This window comes from Malania oleifera, chromosome 6 (assembly GCF_029873635.1).
Source record: "Malania oleifera isolate guangnan ecotype guangnan chromosome 6, ASM2987363v1, whole genome shotgun sequence".
NCBI classification, from domain to species: Eukaryota; Viridiplantae; Streptophyta; class Magnoliopsida; order Santalales; family Ximeniaceae; genus Malania; species Malania oleifera.
The window spans coordinates 99365376-99384971 of NC_080422.1; the positions used below are offsets into that span (position 1 = coordinate 99365376).

The following is a 19596-nucleotide window of genomic DNA, read 5'->3' on the forward strand; positions in this document are numbered from 1 at the left end:
CGTGTAGGAGATAGTTAGAATGCACGGGGTACCCGTATCCATTGTTTCAGATCAAGACCCGAGATTCACTTCTCGATTTTGGAAGAGTTTACAGGAAGCATTGGCGATGAAGCTTACTGTCAGTACAACATTCCACCCCCAGACTGATGGACAGTCAAATAGGATGATACAAATTTTGGAGAATATGTTATGGGCTTGTGTATTAGACTTCGGTGGTAGTTGGATTCAGTTTCTACCATTGGTGGAGTTTACCTATGACAACAGTTTCCATGTTAGTATCGGGATGGCACCGTTTGAGGCATTGTATGGTCAGAGGTGTCGATCTCCTTTGTAGTGGGATGAGGTCGGTGAATGGAAGATTTTGGGTCCCAAACTCATACAACAGGCTTCTAAGAAGGTCAGATTGATCAGGAATAGGATTAAATCAGCTCAGAGTCGACAGAAGAGTTACACGGATGTTCACCGTCGTGAGTTGGAATTCGAGGTTTGGGGTAAGACATTTTTGAGAATCGCTCCAATGAAAGGGGTGATGAGGTTTGGGAAGAAAAGCAAGCTGAGATCGAGGTATATCGGACCATTCGAGGTACTGGAACGAGTGGGTCCGGTGGCTTACAGGATTGCACTACCCCCAGCGCTCTCGAGGATCAATGATGTATTTCACGTATCCATGTCGAAGAGGTACGTGCCGGATCCATCACATGTGATTAGTTACGAGTCCTTAGAGATCGGGGATGCTTTAGTGTATGAGGAGATAACCATTCAGATTCTAGATCGTAAAGTTCAAAAGTTGCGTACCAAGGAGATACCGTTAGTGAAGGTACTGTGGCGGAATCACGTGGTTAAAGAAGCTTCTTGGGAATTAGAGACGGAAATACGCTAGAAATATCCGTAGTTGTTCTGAGTAGTAGTTTCAATAGCAGGATCGGTATAGGTATGTATGTATGTATGTAATATTCTACTATTGTAGTAATGATGTGTGGTTAGTCTCTGGGAGAGTCTTGTAATATTGTGAGCTCTCGAGACAGTGTATGTACATAATCACGGTATTCCTCCGTCATAAGTGAGGGTAGGTATGTATTTGGGACGGGGCTGCTATGTGGGTGGCCGCCGGCTCTTCCTAGAGTCGGGTATGTGTTTGGGTATGTAGTTGAGTTAGTAAATGAGAGATTACAAATTTCGAGGACGAAATTTTTGTAAGAAGGGGAGGTTGTAAGAACCCGACCCGAGATATGTAGATTGAATAAATAACAAAAGGGTAAAAAGGTAAATTTTGTAGGCTTCGTCGACGAAGGCCCTCGTACTCTTCATCGTCGAAATTCAGAGTTTCGTCGATGAAGAGATACCGAATGTTTTGTAAAATATCGGAATAAGGTTCATTGTCGAAGGAGTCGGTTCATCGACGAAGGCGTCGTTTTGTCGACAAGGTTGGCTGAGTTAAAGGGGCTATAAATATCCTCCTTCATTGCTTCATGGCTAGGTAAGATAAAATCTCTCTATCTCTCTCTCTAGAACTTGAATCTTATCTCTCTCTTTCTCTCTAGGATTTCAGGCCATCAGTTGCCAACGATCCGACGTTACCACGTGGATCAAGGGGAGAAGCTCTATGTTTTTAGCAGATCAAAAATTCATTTTGAGGATTTTTGGGTTTTGACCCAAAAACGAGGTAAGGGTCCAATTTTAGTTTCATTTTTGAATATATGTAATAGTAAGAATTATAGTGAAGTATAGTTCTTGGATGTTTAGGTTTTGGGAACTTGGTTCATAGTTTTTGAGTCGTAGAGTTCGTATTTCGGTATTCGGGAAAAGGTCAGGGGATTCTATTTATATCAGTTATATTTTGAAATCGGAATCGGTAAACATGTAGTTTACGATTGTATGTATGTTTTGGTTACTTATTTGGAAAAATCTATCGGGTGAAAATGCGGGATTTTTGGGTTACAATTTTTGGAAAAATTAGGGGTTTCAGGTATCATCTCTATTTTGGTTGGAAAATCATATGTTGTATAAAATGACAGTAATGAGATGATCGTACCTGTACTTGTATTAAATCGTATTTCTCGAATTGAAAACGGTATGATTTGTTGTACACTCAAATAAGTGCAGAATGAAATGTTGTATATAAAATGTTCTAGGTTTTGTAAAACAGCTAGGAGCGGCTAATTACCGTACGCTGATGAGTATAGGAACATAAGTTCCAAAATTGTTCCAAGTTTTGTAAATCAGCTAGGGGTGGCTAATTACCGTACGCTGATGCCATGTCTTGGCTAATTACCGTGGGCGAGAGTGTTCGGCTCAATATCCGAGGGTGTGAAATATCACTTATTTGTTCCGACTGGTCACCAATGGGTGTGAGTGGACATTGTATTAGCATGATATCATTGTGAGCCTTCGGTTACAGCAGGGTATCAGTTGCTTGAGTGTGACGACACTGACCGTATGTTTGGTATCGTATGTACTAGAATTGAATTATGAAAATACTGGAATTGTATCGTGTTATGTTTTATGTTGAAATAACACTTGTATGCCACACACTGATATAACCTGATTTCTTCCTTGCTGAAAGGTGTCTCACCCCGAATATACAAATGTTTTTCAGGTCCTTCAAGTAGCCGAAACTAGCATCCTAGCATCCGGAAGCGTGGGTGTCAATTAGCTGCATTTAGTACCTGTGTAAGTACGGGTTTTGTAACCAGGTTGTCATTGTTGGGTTTTGTAGACACCCAGTATGTACTGTATTTGGGAATGTATATTCTAGTTATGTGTGGACTCTGGTATGGTATGATGTATGTATAGAAAGAACATTTCCGCTGTGTATTTGATGAGTATGGATATGTATGTGAATGTGTATAGGGTGTACGTGTACCCTACAGGGTCGGACCCTCATTCAGTGTAGTATCATTTATGTTTTAAATGATACAAGGACAAGTTAGGTTACTAAATTCACACCTGGGGCCTACTTGCGGGTTCGGGGCGTGACACTACGTCTCCTAGGGTCAGTGCATAAACTCATGCTGGGGTGGTATTCCTCTGCTGGTCGCCTTAGGGTGCTAGATAGTTTCCTTGGTACAGTCTAGGAATAGGCGCATTGCTCAGAGGCACACGAAAATCTCGTGCCATATGGCCCGGCTGTCCGCATCGATGGCAGGTGACTACCCTAACCCGGCACTCTCTTGAGTGCCTCTTGTAGCATCGAGGGCAAGTAGGAGGTGCTGGATTGCCCTGAGGAACTCGGTATCCCCCTACCTGTCGCTGGCCCACATCATGCCTCCTCTGCTAGCCCTGACTAGTGCTCATCTGAAAACTAGGAGGCGCAGACCTTTTCCTCTGACTCTGTCCTCCTATACTCTATCGACTAGCTTCAGCTACGGTGGCTTTATCTACCAGCTCATAAAAATCCGTTATCTGCAATAATGCCACCTGCTCATAAATTTCCTACTTCAGCCCTCTTTCAAATCTCTGAGTCTTCCTGAATTCATCAGGTATCATAAAGGGGGCAAATCGTGATAACTCCACGAATTTAGCAGCGTACTATGACACTGTCAAATGGCCCTGAGTCAGATTCATGAACTCTTCCATCTTGGCGTCTCTAACAGAGGAGGGGAAATAGCGGTCGAAAAAGATCTCTTTAAATCTTCCCCAAGTCAGGGCTACTGGTACCAGCCTCTGCTCCTCCAGGAACCTTACAGCAAACCACCAACGCTCAACCTTCCCTTTCAGTCTGAATGTGGCATATAGAATTCTCTGCTCATCAGTGCAGCGTAGTACAGTTAGGATCTTTTCAATCTTCTATATCCATTTTGCTGCCATAATCGGGTTTGTACTCCCTAAAAAAGTCAGGGTATTCATCTTGGTGAACTGCTCTATAGTGCAGCCCTGGTCCACTGGTGGGCATCCTTGCTCCCTAGAATTCCGCGCTATCTTAGCCATGACCTGCTGAGTAACACTGCACAAGACCACGTCAGAATCGCTGCCGCTCCTATTAGAGGGCCCCACATCGTCACCACCAGCATAAGCATTACTATTTCTAGGGTCCATCCTGAAAATTGAATAAAAATAATTTTTGAATCCTATCATCATAACACGTCTAATGTGTTTATCTATCTAAGAACCAAAACATATCCTCATTTCTAATTTAAGATTCAGTTTTATCACTTAGGAACAAGAACCGGTGATAGTTTACCATGACTTTTTTGAAATCGTCCCCCCAAGAAAATCATGGAAACCACCACAGAATTTCCTGCTTCCAAGCTGCGAGACAGAATCCTAAATTCTAATCTTAATCCTCACCAAAATCCATTCCTATACTCTAGTATTATTATCCGCTGTACCCTAGAGTCTGTAGAACCTAGCAACCTAAGCTTTGATACCAAACAATGACGCCTTGGTATATTTTTTTTTAATCAAATACCTCTAATACCATAATAAATATAAGGTCAACCAAGTCAACCCGAACACAAGGTGGGATACCAGAGGTACACCTATCCACATTCATATATTGTCCACGCAGTGGAAAACATAACACGTCCAAGTTCTAGGTACAATACTAGAGTACTACATTCTCCCAAAAATATACCGACCAACTCCCGAAAGTCATCAGACCCCCAAAGTCTATATAAACATATATCTAGTCCCAAAATAAAAATATACCCTGACTAATGGAAATCTACTCCTCCTCTATCACAGAGCCCGACACCCCGAATTTCCTGAAATGTTTAAGATCTATGGGGTGACACTCCTCTCAGTAAGTGGGAATAAATTATTATCAGTGTGTGGCAATGAGTTTCAGTGTATTATATCATGTTTATAAAAATATTAATTTCACTGAGGAATCATAGGAATCTGTACTCATATCCACAAACATATATATATATATAACCATATACTTTTCTTGAAAATATAGTTATGCTCAATAAATATTTCTGTATACAAAGTATCATATTTTTCAAAGTACAATCATATGAGTGTATCGTGTCTGTAATGAGGAGACTCATTCATATCATCGTTATGTAATATCCCCACATGACTAGGTTGTGCGGCCTAAAGATGGGACTTAACTCTAGTTGGCTTACCAGGCTAAGTCAAAATACCTCGTCCGTAGTATGATTGGCCCACTGCAGCCTGGTCTGGACCTAGGGGCGGTCAACATCTCTTCGAAGGCTCAATTGACTTCCAATACCTACATGCTCCCCGAGCTATGTGGTTGCTCTAATTTAATCTCTAACAACGGTACCGCGCTCTCATATCATTAATTAATCAGGTTCTCATTTTCATCACTCATTTTACATAAAAAACCTATTTTCTCAAAAGCTTTCATTTCTCATAAACATACCCAAGCACATGAGTATCCATGTGTAACACATATCGTCTGTAACTCATGGCACTCAAACTCATGAGTATCCATGTGCATGCAACACATCTCGTCTGTAACTTATGATTGTTCATCATATCTATCAGTATAAAACTATCTTGACTGCGTATATCATATATTATCATATCATGTCCGATAAAAACATGTTTTTATAAATCTCATTTCAACATATCTATCTCAAACATATTAGTATGTTACTTATATCATCATATTTGTTTATATTCCCACATAAACCCCATTCCCTCATATAAAATATTCACAAATTTATTTTTAGTAATCAAAATTATTTCTTATGTCATATAGATTTCCAATAATATTTAACCATATCATAATTATCCAATAAAACATTGGATATTTCCAAAACTACCATTTCACATATATATATATATATATATATATATATACTCGATAAGTGAGAAAATTATATACTATTCTCATATCATACTTTAATTTAATCCTTTAATTTTCAAAAACTTCTGACATAATTTAATTCCCCTTACCTGCTTACTGAGAGACCTGCTAAAATTCCTAATTCCACACCCGCAGCGTTCGAAGTTCAAATCCTTGAAATCATTTTTCTCTAGTTCAATCAACTCAACATAATAATTATTATAATTTTTCCTAAACTCACACACTCCGATATAATTTCGTTATCCTCACTCTAGCCTTGGAGTTGTGCCTAAGAAATCCAAATTTAAAATATGTTCCGATTAAAATGACAAGAATCGAAACTAAAACCCCGTGGTGGTGTTCAATAGTCGATTTGACTAAAGATTTGAGAGAAATTGGTGGCGGAGAATGAAACCCAAGGGTATTTTTCGTTTCTCGATCGGCGCACGTTTAACCGAGAAAATTGAGGAGACAGAGTGAGTTAAAGGAAGAGAGAGAATAACGTGAGAGAGAGAGAATTTAGGCGCAGGGGGCTCTCAGTATACCTTTACTGAATCCTGGATTGATTATATTATATTATTTAATTAAAAATAATTATTAATTAATTAATTTTTTTTGGGAGTATCTTTTGTCTTTTATAATATTAATATTAGCATATTTTACTTGTTCCAATAAAATTCATATTAGATTCATAGCACAATTTTTTCCAAGTTAATTTTCTAATTATAAGGACAAGTTTTAATTGACTTTTGACCTTTTAAATCATATTTTGTTTTTCAATGACAGTAAAATTTGGATTATATAATGAAAAGTAATTATATTGTATGGCAAATTACTTTTCTTTCTAAACCTAACATCAAAATAGAAGGAAAAAAAAATATGAATTTGCAAACCTAAGAACACTTTATCTTATTCTTCATAAAGTTATCTTTTATTTAACTGAATATAATGATGAAAGTTGTTTTTTATATGCGTTAGCTAATTAACTAATTGCCGTTTGGGGGAAAAAAATTTTGCTATTTTTTCATAAGAAAAAAAGGGATTTATTTACAGACTGTAACGCGTAGGCAGTAGGGCATGCTGTTCGGCCCATATTTGGGGGAACCGTGGGACCACAAAAGTCGCCGTCAGAATCCACGGCAATCGGCCCGCTGCTTTTGCAGTAACGGCTCCTGAAACGTTATTTTTGTTTACCAAAACTACCCTCCCTTGTGCGGTTCAATCACGAGATGGCCGGTACGCACGTGCGCCTCCACCTGCCTATGCTGTGGCCGGCCGAAGGAAGAAAAAGCGTGTGGATATTGGTTAACCTTTGATTCTAGAAAATGGAAATTAGAAACCTCTGGACTTCAATTTTTATATATATGTCAATTGGTCAAACGCCTGACAAAGCCAATTTTGGTTTACCCAACATTATGCTTCTTTCTTTCTCTGACCTTTTACCAAAATTTTAGAACAAAAAAAAAATAAAAAAATACAAAGACTTTTGGAGAAATTTTAAAAATCTCAAAGTCTTTCTTAGTATGATGTTGATCTTGTATATTTTTTTTAAAAATAATTAAGAGAGAGAAACGCGTATCTAAGATTCAAAGTGCTCAATGGTATAAAATTAATTATATAATATGTTATGTAAAATATTAAAGATTTTAAATTTAAATCTTGAAATGACAACTGTTATTTAATTTAGGTTTTTAGTATATTAAAAAATAGTCATTTAAATTATTTATTGTTTTTCTATAGTTTTGAGTGAGGAGAAAAGCTTCAACTAGAAATATTTTTTTTAAATGTTTACATAATATTATTAGCAACCACTACTAAGTATACAAATAATTTATTAATTACAAATTTAGTGTACTAACAGCTTAAGTTTCACGAATTGAACCTGGTATTCTGCAATGATAGAAAAGTAAAGTTAAATGAAAAGTATAAAATTTTTAAATTCAACCAACTCTAGTTTATATATGGAAGTTTTTTATGAAAATATGTGCACATGAACTCTTTAAATTAGTGCTATAATTTTTTATAAGCTACCTAAAAAAATGTTTGGCTACATGATAATGATTCGTGAGTCACTGTAGTCAATAATTTTAGTTCGGTTGGGAGAATAAACGACAGTAGAGAAAAAGAAGTTAAACTTACTAATTGGTAGGGTTTTGAGATGATGAATAAGGAAGTGGAAAATATTTAAATTTTATTTTAAATTTTTTCAAAATTTATCACAAAATTTTTTAATTTGTTATATATTTTTACTTTCATCCCTCCGACCCTATAATTTGCCTTCAGCCATTGCCTTCAGCCTATGAGTCCTCGACTCATTCTTCGACAAGCACGTAGTAGAGCCCACCACTAACCAAACTTTAAAAAATAATTTTCTTCACATTTTTTTTTTCTTTTTGTTTATAATAAATTTTACATTTCAAACCTGCCTAAAAGAAGACCTGGTGTGGACCGCCCTAATTACTTCTTATCAGACGTGGACATTCAAATTTAATCAGTTAAACTAATTAAATTTCTAATGGACAAGGCAAAAGAAAAGGACAGTCAATAGTTCTTGGACTAAAGTTGTAGAGGCAAATAGTTGAACTACATTACATTTACTTTTTTGGCTTTGGCGTGATCCATAAAAATTCTTGCAAATTGACCCCTATCGAATCTTTCACTAGCTGTCATGCATTGATCCTACTATCATTAATTTTTGGAGAAAAAAGTTTATATATTTTATATGACAAATGTCAAGGGGAAGTGTTCATACTTATTTCGTGTTTGAATTTCGATTTAGATTTAAAATAGTAATTATAACAAAGAACTCACCTAGATAAGGTGAATTATATATCGTTTATTTATTCAAGTGACTAAATTGAGATTTGTATAAATTGAAGAGGTGTAAGTTGAACATTGTAAATAACATACAGATCGACCAATCAATCATCCACCTAATCATTTCTCATTTGATTGCTTAATTAAATTTCTATATAAATTTCATTGCATAAAGTGTTATATTTGGTTATGTGTAGTTTGGGTATGACAAATCAGTGATACTTTTTTTGAGAGATGAGCAAAAAAGACAAATAAAATCTCAAAAAAGATAAATGAAATCTCTTGTTATCTCAATTCTTTTTGAGTTAAAAAATTTATTGCTCCTATGCATTTTAATCTGAGTTAGTCACGATTAGAAGTTCTAAATATAAAAACTTGGTTTGAAATTTATATTATAAATTCAAAGATCGGATTTCATATTCCAAAATGCGCAACAACTAAAATGAATAAACTTTTACTTGATGCAAATCTGGTTAGGAATTTTTATGAGCACTTTGCTTTTTTACTTTTTTTTTTTTGGTTTTCCTAGCACCTAAAAAGTAAGAACTTTCTATTGCACAAAAGATGCAAAAGCATCTCCCCTTGACATTGCCACACAAATTCTAAGTCACAAAAAATGGCATCATTTTGAATAAAAGCAATGGTGGATTAACTCTGGTTAAGATAAAAGTGGAAGATCAAAACATAAGAACAATTATTTTGATTAACAATAGTTTATTAAAATATAAATATATTAGTATTTTTTTTAAAAGAATTTTAATTTTAAATTTAAATTTATATGAATTTTAAAATTTCAAATTTTGTAAAAATTCCCAGAATCTAAATTTGAAGTCTAGAATTTACAACAATAGAGTATAAATGATATGTTCAAAAAAAATTTAAGATTCCATTTCACATGAAAATGGTTAGTCTTGATAAAATTCAACCATATTGGAAAAGAAAACATTAATTTTGTATTTCATTTTAGTGTAATACAAAATAGGTTCGGAAGCATGAGTTTTGATATTCGAAAAATTCAATCGTATTCAAAGAGAAAATGTCTAAGAGTATGGATTTTGGATATTAAGTTTGGATTTGATTGGATTTGGATAAAATTTAATAAAATTTAATATTATATTTTATCTAAATTTAAGATTTATCCACGCATAGAGTGAATAAAAATTAAAATTGATTGATTTAAATGGTCTATAAAAAATATTTAAACTCAGTGTGATTTTTTTTAAATCAAAAATAAAAATAATGAGTGAGGACTATAAAATTTTTCAGCATACCATTAAATTGAATTGAAAAATTACCCTACCATATAACACCTAAAGCCATTGTAATGGTTATGGAGAATTATACTGCTGTTAGCTAGGGAAGGAAAGAATGAGACCTTAGAAGGAAAATAAATAAAAAAATGACCATGGCGTGACATGCTATGATCACAATAACTGAGAATTCCTCGGGATTGGAATTCTTATCTTGATTGGCAGGAAGAATATATAAAAACAAGACCAGGTGCAGATCAAACCGACACATCTTTGATGAGTTCAATTGTCTTTAGTCAAACCGGCCTGTTAACGACGGCTTTTGCAGAGCAGCGGGGCATAGCGGCGCCCTCGCCTGGCCCTGGACCTAGCAGCAGACGGGCGGGCCGTGCTTGAATTCAAACCGGACCAGACTCTTCTTTGTTTGAGCTGCTCCCACACATGTAGACCGGAAGATCTCAGTTGTCCTGGACTGGACGAGATTTTCATGGGACCGTGGAGGGAGTCTCAATCGATCTTTTCTAGGATTCCTTATCACGCCACGCACGGAGATATTTCTCTAACTGATGCATAAAAGTCGTATCTGCATCCAGACTTTACCTTGATTAGCGAGACCTAGAAGCGGAAGAATGCGTATGTTTAGTACCGCACCAGGGGTCCGAAGGGATCGTTGGTGACTGAAGTTCTTATAAAATAATAAAAGAAAAAAAACATTTCTTAAGAAATGAGACAGCTATTTATTTTAGTTACCGGCAATACGAAGATCCATAATAATTATGGATTCATGCAGTTTAGCGTTAGTGGGTAGAAAGAAAGGGGCGTAAAATGTGAAATGAGTTTTTTAAAACGCTCGAAAACAAAAAAAATAGGAAAATAGAAGAAAGAGAGTGGAATGGATGTGACCCATGTATGTGTGATGGGCCACATGCATGCATGAGATGGCCGCACAATAAAAGGCACTTCCCAACCATTTTTGTTCGCCTTAATGAGTGGGGGAGATTGAAATAAGAGTGAGGAGAGAGGGGCAAAAGTGGGAAAAGGGAAAGTCTCCCAGCTGGGCGTCTGGAAGTTGAATGGGAGGGCGGGAGGCCAGGTGGCCACTATAAAAGCGTAACATGCCTCTCACTGCCCAATCCCCTACCATCCCAATATCGCTGGCCTGGCCTCCTAAATTTAACCTCCTCTCTCTTTCTCTCTCCTCTTTCTGGAAATTCCGATTCGGTTTTCCTTTTTGAAAGTTAAACGAAGCTTGTTTGTTTCGGCGAGCGGAGGACGACGAGAGGAGGAGGATCGCAAACCCTAGATCGGCAATGGCTTCGCCGCTGCTGTAGTCTCCGCCTGTAATCTACGGCCGGCTGCTCTTCTCTGCCGTTGATGTTCAGGTACGTTCGTGCTTCGAGCTTTTCTCTCCCATTTCGTCGGGTTCTCGCTTGATCTGAGGTTTGGGGTTGGGTATTTCCATGCTGCAAGTGAGTGTAGCGTTTTAGCGTTTGAATCTTCCGTTTTGCTTTGGGTTCGGTTCGGTTCTCGAAGTGCTCTGCGATTGTTTGTTTGGGTTGAGGGTGTTTATTTATTTAAAAACATTTATTGGGGCTGGAATGACGCCGGATTTGGCGCTTCTCCTTTTCATTTGTGTTTTTTTCGGATTGCCGGGACTCGGGCTCAATGTTCTGTTTTTCGAGTTTTGTTTTTGTTTTTTGTTTTGTTCGCGTTTTGTCTCAACTGTTACCGGTGGTGGAGTGGAAGGGCACAATGGGACGTGTATTCATTGTATAATGAAACGAGTGGGAATATAATTCGATGGAAATGTAATTACATACATTTCTTATCTTTTCTGGTTCGAAAATGGCCAGATCTGCTCCGGCTTTGTTCTTCTGCCAGCTTGGAGTTAGCGTTTTCGTGAATTCTCTCTTTAATGTCATGCCTTTTTATTTTTCGTCGTCCGTTTTTGCTTTATAATGCTCCAGCTCTCTTGCCATAATGATTTTCCGGCTTCTAGATGTAATGCTTTATGCAGTATTTTCTATTTATGCTAGTTGATGAATTTCTCTCTAAATGTAATTTTGCTTCTCGGTTTCTGGTGACGCTCTGTCTGGTTTCTGAGAAATTGTGAAAAGAGAAGGGAAGTCAAAATTTTTAATACTAATTTTCTTCTAACTGAATCTTCGACCCGCCCGCCATGGGGGACGGGGCAAAACGGGGCCCTGGGTCCAGCCTAATACAACCATTCAGGTCAGCTCGTAAGGCTTAATAATTGACCTGTTTCCTTGCCATCCAATTTCTCAACAACCAAAGAAATAGCGACACTTTCTTGTGGTTTCTGGTTTGCTTTTTCCAATCAAAAGTTAAACTTCTTGCTCTTGAGTTTGTGCAAATAAAGCTTATTTCCCATGTTTCCTCCTCTGGGCCTTGATTATCCTTTTCTTTTTTTTGGTTTTTGATGTATTTTCTTATACCATAATCTGTTGAAGAATATGGAAATGGTGTTATGTAATTGTAAATGTCAATTATCCTGATTGTGTTGTTACATGTTGAGCAGGAAGAGCATGTTGTTCCATGGTGCATTTTGGTGAAGACTTTGCTATTTGCTCCCTCTCCATGCTCTTTTCAATTTCTGAGAAGGCATTTTAGTCCATCGTATTTATCTGATTGGAGGTTCCTTCGATTGATTTGGAAAGTTTATTATTTTCATCATGGTTGCTACTGCTGCTACTTCTGCTTTTTTCCCAGTAGCTTCTCCATCTCCTGATGGTGAGAGAATAAATTCTTCCAAGCTTGGGGGTGGGTCGGCAAATTTTGGGGCAAAGTCGAAATCTGCATCTTCTGGTGGTTTGCGGGTGAAGGCAAATGCCCAGGCTCCTCCCAAAATTAATGGCAATGCAGTTGGTGTGATGGGGGAAAGTATTAAGAATGAAGATGGCGGCACACCATCACCTGTCCCAAGGACTTTTATCAACCAATTGCCTGATTGGAGCATGCTTCTTGCTGCTATCACTACCATCTTCCTGGCTGCAGAGAAGCAGTGGATGATGCTTGATTGGAAACCCAGACGACCTGACATGCTTATTGATCCATTCGGTCTGGGGAGAATAGTTCAGGATGGCTTTGTATTCAGGCAAAATTTCTCAATTAGATCTTATGAAATAGGTGCAGATCGTACTGCATCTATAGAGACGCTGATGAACCATTTGCAGGTAAGATCAGATCTTCTTGTGGTGAAGGATAAAAACCACAACTTTAAATTCAGATTAATATAATCTCCCTCGTTTTTCTTTCTGAAATTCTGATTAGCTTGTTTTATGCATGTTTACTTGGTCACAAATTTGAATATTTTTTAGTTGTGTTCTTATTTATTTATTTTTTCAGGAAACAGCCCTTAATCATGTTAAAACTGCTGGGCTTCTTGATGATGGCTTTGGTGCTACCCCAGAGATGGCCAAAAGAAACTTGATTTGGGTGGTTGCCCGTATGCAGGTTCTGGTGGACCGTTATCCTACATGGTAAGCCATTGCCTCTTGTTTATTGCTTTCCCAGTATAATATGTGAAATTTATGATTTCTCTCTTGCTTGAAAACGGTTTACATTATCTCTCTGAGTTCTGCATTTTTGAATGATGCCTGCCCTCCCTTTTGTATTTTCTTGTCTCAAAATAATCTCCATTTTTTCTATCAAAAAGTTTTTTCTATGAAATATGAATTCTTGATCAGAAATATCTTTTAAAATGGTTGGAATTTTATGTACAAACAGAGAAGTTTAAGACATAAGTAATACCATTATAATTAACTTTGAAATCCCTTGATTGACCCTTCCCCCACACCCCCAGCCTCAAAAAAGAGAAAAAGGGTGAGATCGGAGAGTTAAAATCACTGGAATACTCCAAATGATAAAATTTTTTGTTTTGTTATCAAATATCTGAAATGCCGAATGGCAACTAAGATGTTAGAACCTTGACAGAATATTTGAAACTGTTACTTGATTTGGAGTTCTCATTTTTGAAGGGTTGAAATCACTCAAAAATAATAGTGGATAGAGTAATGGTCATCTGAATGTCAGTGCATCAGAAAGTTGTTGGAGCTATAAACACTTTTCTCATGGACTGAATTTGCAATCTGTGGTAGTTCGGTAATAGCAATCTTTGTTGTTTTATTATTATTATTTTTTGTTTTTAAAGACATGCTGTTAGATAAATAATTACTTTTTTGCTTTTACTGTTTACTGTTTAAAAGTTCTATGTGATCTTGTGCTTGTCCATTTAAGGATGATCATTCCAATGTATTATTTATCATTTGGTTTAACTTTTCTAAGTATCTTCCTCGCTTTTTGGAGGGAAAACTTATGTGTGTGTGTATATGTATTTTAAAACTTTCAAATGCAAGAGGACATAAACAAAAAGATATACACAAATGGTTTGGCCTGGTGGTCAACTCTTTAGCTGTTTGGCTGAAGTAACTTTTCCTCTTGCTTCATTAATTCTCCATGTTTTTTGGTAGATCCACATATGTGGATGCAGATGATAGATGGGGAGTGTGTGACACTGATATACTGATTTGGTTCTTAAATAAATTGTGTTTTAATTGATAATGTTATATTTATTTAGGTGAAAGAAACAAATCACACAGTTAATACTTGGGACATGGGAGTATGACATTTGTTGGGAAACATCTACTTGTTTGCATTTCAGACTTCCAGAAAATTGGACAGTGTCTGCAAGATTGCATTTGCAGACACCATATGCTCAGTTTTTACTGCATGTTATTCATAGTGGGAAATGCTTATTTGCTCTCACATTCTAAGTTATTTTTCATGATGACGATTCATCCCTTCTCCCTCTTATGTCTTTATCAAGGTCTCTTATTTAATTTAATTTTTAATTTGTTTTATCTTTGTTAAAAAAAAAAAACAGTTTTCTACCCTTATTTGAACACCTGTTAGTAAAAACAATAAATATTACTATCTTCTATACCCCTTTATATAAATATGGCAGTTAGGGTTGGAGTGCATATACTTTTGCATATCCCAAATCTGCCCCTAATGAAAATGTAAATATTCCATGCCTGTCCCTTGTACATGAAAGACAAAAAAATTTGGCTTTTGGTTTGTATTCCGGATTCTTTATTCATTTCCAATTGTGCCCCTACTCCTTTCTTCTATATCCATTTGTTTCCCACTTTGTGCACCATTCCGCAGCAAATATTTTTTTTTTTTTCTCATTATTCCCGTCTAAATCCATGACATAGAACAAGCACTACCTCTCTAGTTCTCAGTTCAACCCTTGCTACAGTTTTAATCACAAGATTCACAATTGTCAAAAGTGTCAAGTTGATACTATTTTTTTTTTTTTACTCCAATTTCTTGTTATGGTGGCATTTTACAAAAGTACAACCGGGTCACACTGTAATATATATTGCCTCATGTGCTTCCCTTTCTTTCTAATTTTTTCATTACAACTTCTGTTGTATACTGTCTATGTGCCAATCTCAACTCCTATTCATGCTCATTACGACTTCTATAGTATACTGTCTATGTGCCAATCTCAATTCCTATTCATGCTCATTCCCCCCCTTATGTTTCCATTATTTAACTTTTGAAACATTCTATCGTCTAACTCATATTAAAAATGAGGAATGACTTGATTAGAGCTCCATTCATTTAGTCCAGCCTGTCCTGCGGAAAAAAAATGACATGTAGATTGATATACAAGATCTTTTCATTTGGATCATACCTTTTCTACACACATGGTATATTATTTATGTAAGGGTGTGTGTGTATGTGCACCGATTACGTGCATGTGCGTGTAAGCATTTGCATATCCAAGTGCACATGTTTTTGCATGCACTTGTAGCATCTGCATGCTTGTGCTCATGTGTATATGATTACATGTTTATGAGTGCACATGCATACTCGTGTCAATCTGCTTGTATGCGCTGCACACAAAAAAGTTTTGGAACCTCCATGAATTTAAACTTGATGATGAAGAATTCAATAGCACTAGTGGATTTCGATTTCTTGGATCTATTATGCAAGTTGAAGGAGAAATTGAAGAAGATGTAATGCATGAAGTTAAAGCAAGTTGGGGGAAATGGAGAAGTGCTTCAAGTGTGCTTTGTTATCATTGAAATCCCTTAAGATTAAAAGGGAAGTTTATAGGATGGCTATAAGACCAACTAGGCTATATGGATTTGAATGTTGGGTGACTAAGAAACAACATATCCAAAAAATAAAAGTTGTCGAGATGAGAATGCTAATATGGATGAGTGATATCACTTTAAAAGATAAAATTAAAAAGTGAATATATTCACGGTAAGTTTAGGTGAAGCTCGTGTAGAAGATAAGATAAGGGAGACACGACTCAAACGATTTGGGCACTTGCAATGACTTTAGTTACTGTGAGGGGTAGTAAGGGGGATAGGGGTAAACCTAAAATAACTTGAAATGAGATAGTAAGGATTTAATAGGGCCCTGAATTTATTGAAGGAAATTGTCCATGATGGCATAAATTGGTGAAAAAGGATTCATGTAGCTGACCCCACCGAGTGGGGCTTAAGGCTTGGTTGGTTTGTTGTTGTACCTTCAAATATTATTATAATGAAGGGATGATGTAGGACAAGCAACAGAACGTTGAATAAAGGGAGAATTGAGATAAGAGAAAAGGAGAGAGGAGAGAACAAGAAGAAACGAAGACAAGGAGAAAAACAGAGCAGATGAGAGGAGAAAAGAGGCTGCTGGACAGCAGGTACAGAACCGAATAAGGAGATAACATAAGAGAGAGGACAGAACAGAGAGAAATTAGATAGAACAGAGAAGAGGGAGGAAGTGGAAGGAGGAGGAACCTCAGAGAGAGAGAGAGAGAGAGAGAGAGAGACTGCAATTGCAATTCTGATTCAAACAACTGTCACAATGGCTTACCCACTACTACTATCACATATTTACATAAACTAAAAAATCCCAACAAAACTTGAAATTACACAATACCGAGGAAAGTCAATTACAATATATAGGAAAGTCTAATACAAGCACAATTTCTTAAATCTATGCCTAAAATAGGCGTGCCAAATGGTTGGCCTCCAAAGAACTATCACTCATAATTTAATCATATCATAAATTTCAATGTTTTATGTAGGATTTAAAAATGTAGTAAATGATATACATGCGTGATGTCAAGGGGTTACCTGTTCTACTTTTGCTTCTCTATATGAACAAAACTAGTAGTTTCGGTTTTGAATCGTTGATGTGTGCTTATAGCATTGATACTGGATTAATTGTCTAAGGAAATTTAAAACAGATGGTAAGAATTAACTGGTGAAACTCCTGAAAGATATTCGTGGTTTGATGTGTAGAGGACATCTCTCAAAATATGAATTTATTTTCATTTGGTCTGTTACCTGCAGTCTGTTTTATACTGGAACAATCTATACTGACTGTTTGGGGCATCCTTTATGCATGTGCAAAGAAAATTTTATAATCTTTTGGCAATTTTTGGATAGTGGTATAGATTGATGGATTTGTGCTGATTGTCTTGTAGGGGTGATGTTGTTCAAGTAGACACTTGGGTGTCTTCATCAGGAAAGAATGGTATGCGGCGCGACTGGCTTCTTCGTGACAGCTATACTGGTGAAGTGTTAACGAGAGCTTCCAGGTAGTTTTATTGTCATGTAAAGCTAATGAGAATTTCATGATTTTTTCCAGAATTTTTCAACATTTCATTGTAACTTCTCATGGCAAATTTAGTGGGATCGTTGGCATTTTAGGGGTGTTCAGTATTAGGAGCCATATATTAGATGGTTATTTTATTTTATTGTAACTGGTAAACTGGCATATATTTGTGGTATTGGTTGTAGCAGGAGCAATAATTATTGAATAATAAAAATCATGTTTAATTATGTCACAAATTTTGTGTTGAAATGTTTTTAAATATATGAAGCATTAAGAAAGATAATGTCTAGGAATGGAAATGCATACTTTTGGGATGCTAATTAATCCGATCACAAAATTGAATGACATTTTTTTTTTTTTTTTTTTTTATGGCTTATATTAGAGTTTCTTATGTTCTGGTGGTAATAGTTACAGTGTTATATCCTGCAGTGTGTGGGTGATGATGAATAAACACACTAGGAAGGTATCTAAAATGCCGGATGAAGTCCGGGGGGAAATTGTGCCTTATTTTATGGATGTTGCTCCTGTTGTGGAAGAGGATGGCAGAAAATTGCCGAAACTTGATGAAAGCTCAGCTGATTATGTTCTCACAGGTTTAACTGTAAGTCCAAGGCTTCAGGTTACAAATGCTGTATTGTTTTTTTTGTAGTAATTCATAACTATGTTGCTGATTATGTTCTTTTTCTCATTATTCTTTGTATTATACTTCTGCAGCCCAGATGGAGTGACTTAGATGTGAACCAGCATGTTAACAATGTGAAATACCTTGGCTGGATCCTCGAGGTAGTTTTTTCTGGCCAAGCAAATTTTTTTCTCCTTTTCTTCAAATAATACTTACCTCTTTAAAAAAGTAAAAAAAGGAAAAATAGAGAAGAATGAAAGACTGGAAGTTAGCTAGGTAGTGGCCATTGGCTTGATTACCCTGGATGGATTGATTTCAATGCTTTTCATCAAAGGATTGGTTCAACTAAATGGCTGTAGAAGTTAGCAAAATCCTCAAATTATGTATTGATTGATTTTTCTGATAGGTGGTAGTTGGAATTTAAACAATGTGGAAATAGAAGCTCCTAACATTCTAACCCTGCTTTTGGGAGCGTGAAATTGGATTTGGGCAAAATGAATTATAAAATTTGTATTGAATATTTTCCTATCCACACAAATCTAAATTCAAGTCTGAAGTCACGCTCTCAAATGCTAGCTAAGAGAATTTGGTCATCTGTTCTAGCTGTGGATGAGTAATGTTGTGTCATGCAGCATAGCATGACATAATTCCCTCCTCCTCGTGCTATTTTGGGTTTCATACGATACATTTTTTGGAATGCCCCTTTTGACCGTGTGGTGGGGTGGGTTGTTGCAGAGTTCTCCACAGGCAATCTTGGAGAGTCATGAGCTTTTTAGCATGACATTGGAGTACAGGAGGGAGTGCGGGAAGGACAGCGTTTTGCAGTCTCTCACAGCGGTTTCGGGTGGGGGGAGTGATATGGTGGAGTGCCAGCACTTGCTTAGACTCGAGAGTGGGGCTGAGATTGTGAAGGGGAGAACCCAGTGGAGGCCCAAACCTGCCAGCAACTTCGGAAATCTGGGTCAGATTCCAGCTGAAAGTGTTTAGTGTTTCAAGTTCTTTTGTACCTGATCATGAAAATGGCAAAGAAATGTTATTGATGCTGCTGTGTCACATTGTCCCTGTAGAATCCCGCTCTGTTCTTGAACCGCCTACTTGTGTTGTTTTTTCTTTTATTCTTCTTCCTCCCCCCAAATTTTTATATTTATATATATATATATCTGTTCACTTTCTTATTCATGCTTTTGTGGAAAACATGAAAAAAAGGCTGTAAGCCATTGCAAGTCAATCTCCCTCTCTCTCTCTCTCTCTCTCTCTCTCTCTCTCTCTCGTTTGCACATGGGACTTCTTAACAAGGCAAAAATATTCTCAGGGAGGGGAAGATGGTTCTCACAAGTCCTTTGTCTCCCATGATTGGTATCTTTGCCTGGTGGGGTCTGGATGTATGGCACAGACACTTGTCTGTCTATCTTCATGTTTTTCCAGCTCCAAGTCCTCTCATTTTGCACAAAAAAAAAAAAAGAAGACATGCATTATTGTTGGCAGCACTTTACAAT

At 36.8% G+C, this 19596-nt stretch overlaps 1 protein-coding gene across 1 annotated transcript; it reads left to right on the forward strand.

Annotated features, from left to right (window-relative positions):
- The first annotated feature begins 10824 nt into the window (after positions 1–10824).
- On the forward strand, positions 10825–19328 carry LOC131158108 (palmitoyl-acyl carrier protein thioesterase, chloroplastic). The gene is made up of 7 exons (XM_058112718.1): positions 10825–11207; positions 12365–13019; positions 13192–13325; positions 17348–17461; positions 17908–18079; positions 18193–18261; positions 18836–19328. Exons 2-7 carry the CDS (start codon positions 12519–12521, stop codon positions 19085–19087), a joined length of 1242 nt encoding a protein of 413 aa, XP_057968701.1. The 5' UTR covers positions 10825–11207; positions 12365–12518; the 3' UTR covers positions 19088–19328.
- The last annotated feature ends 268 nt before the right edge of the window (positions 19329–19596 follow it).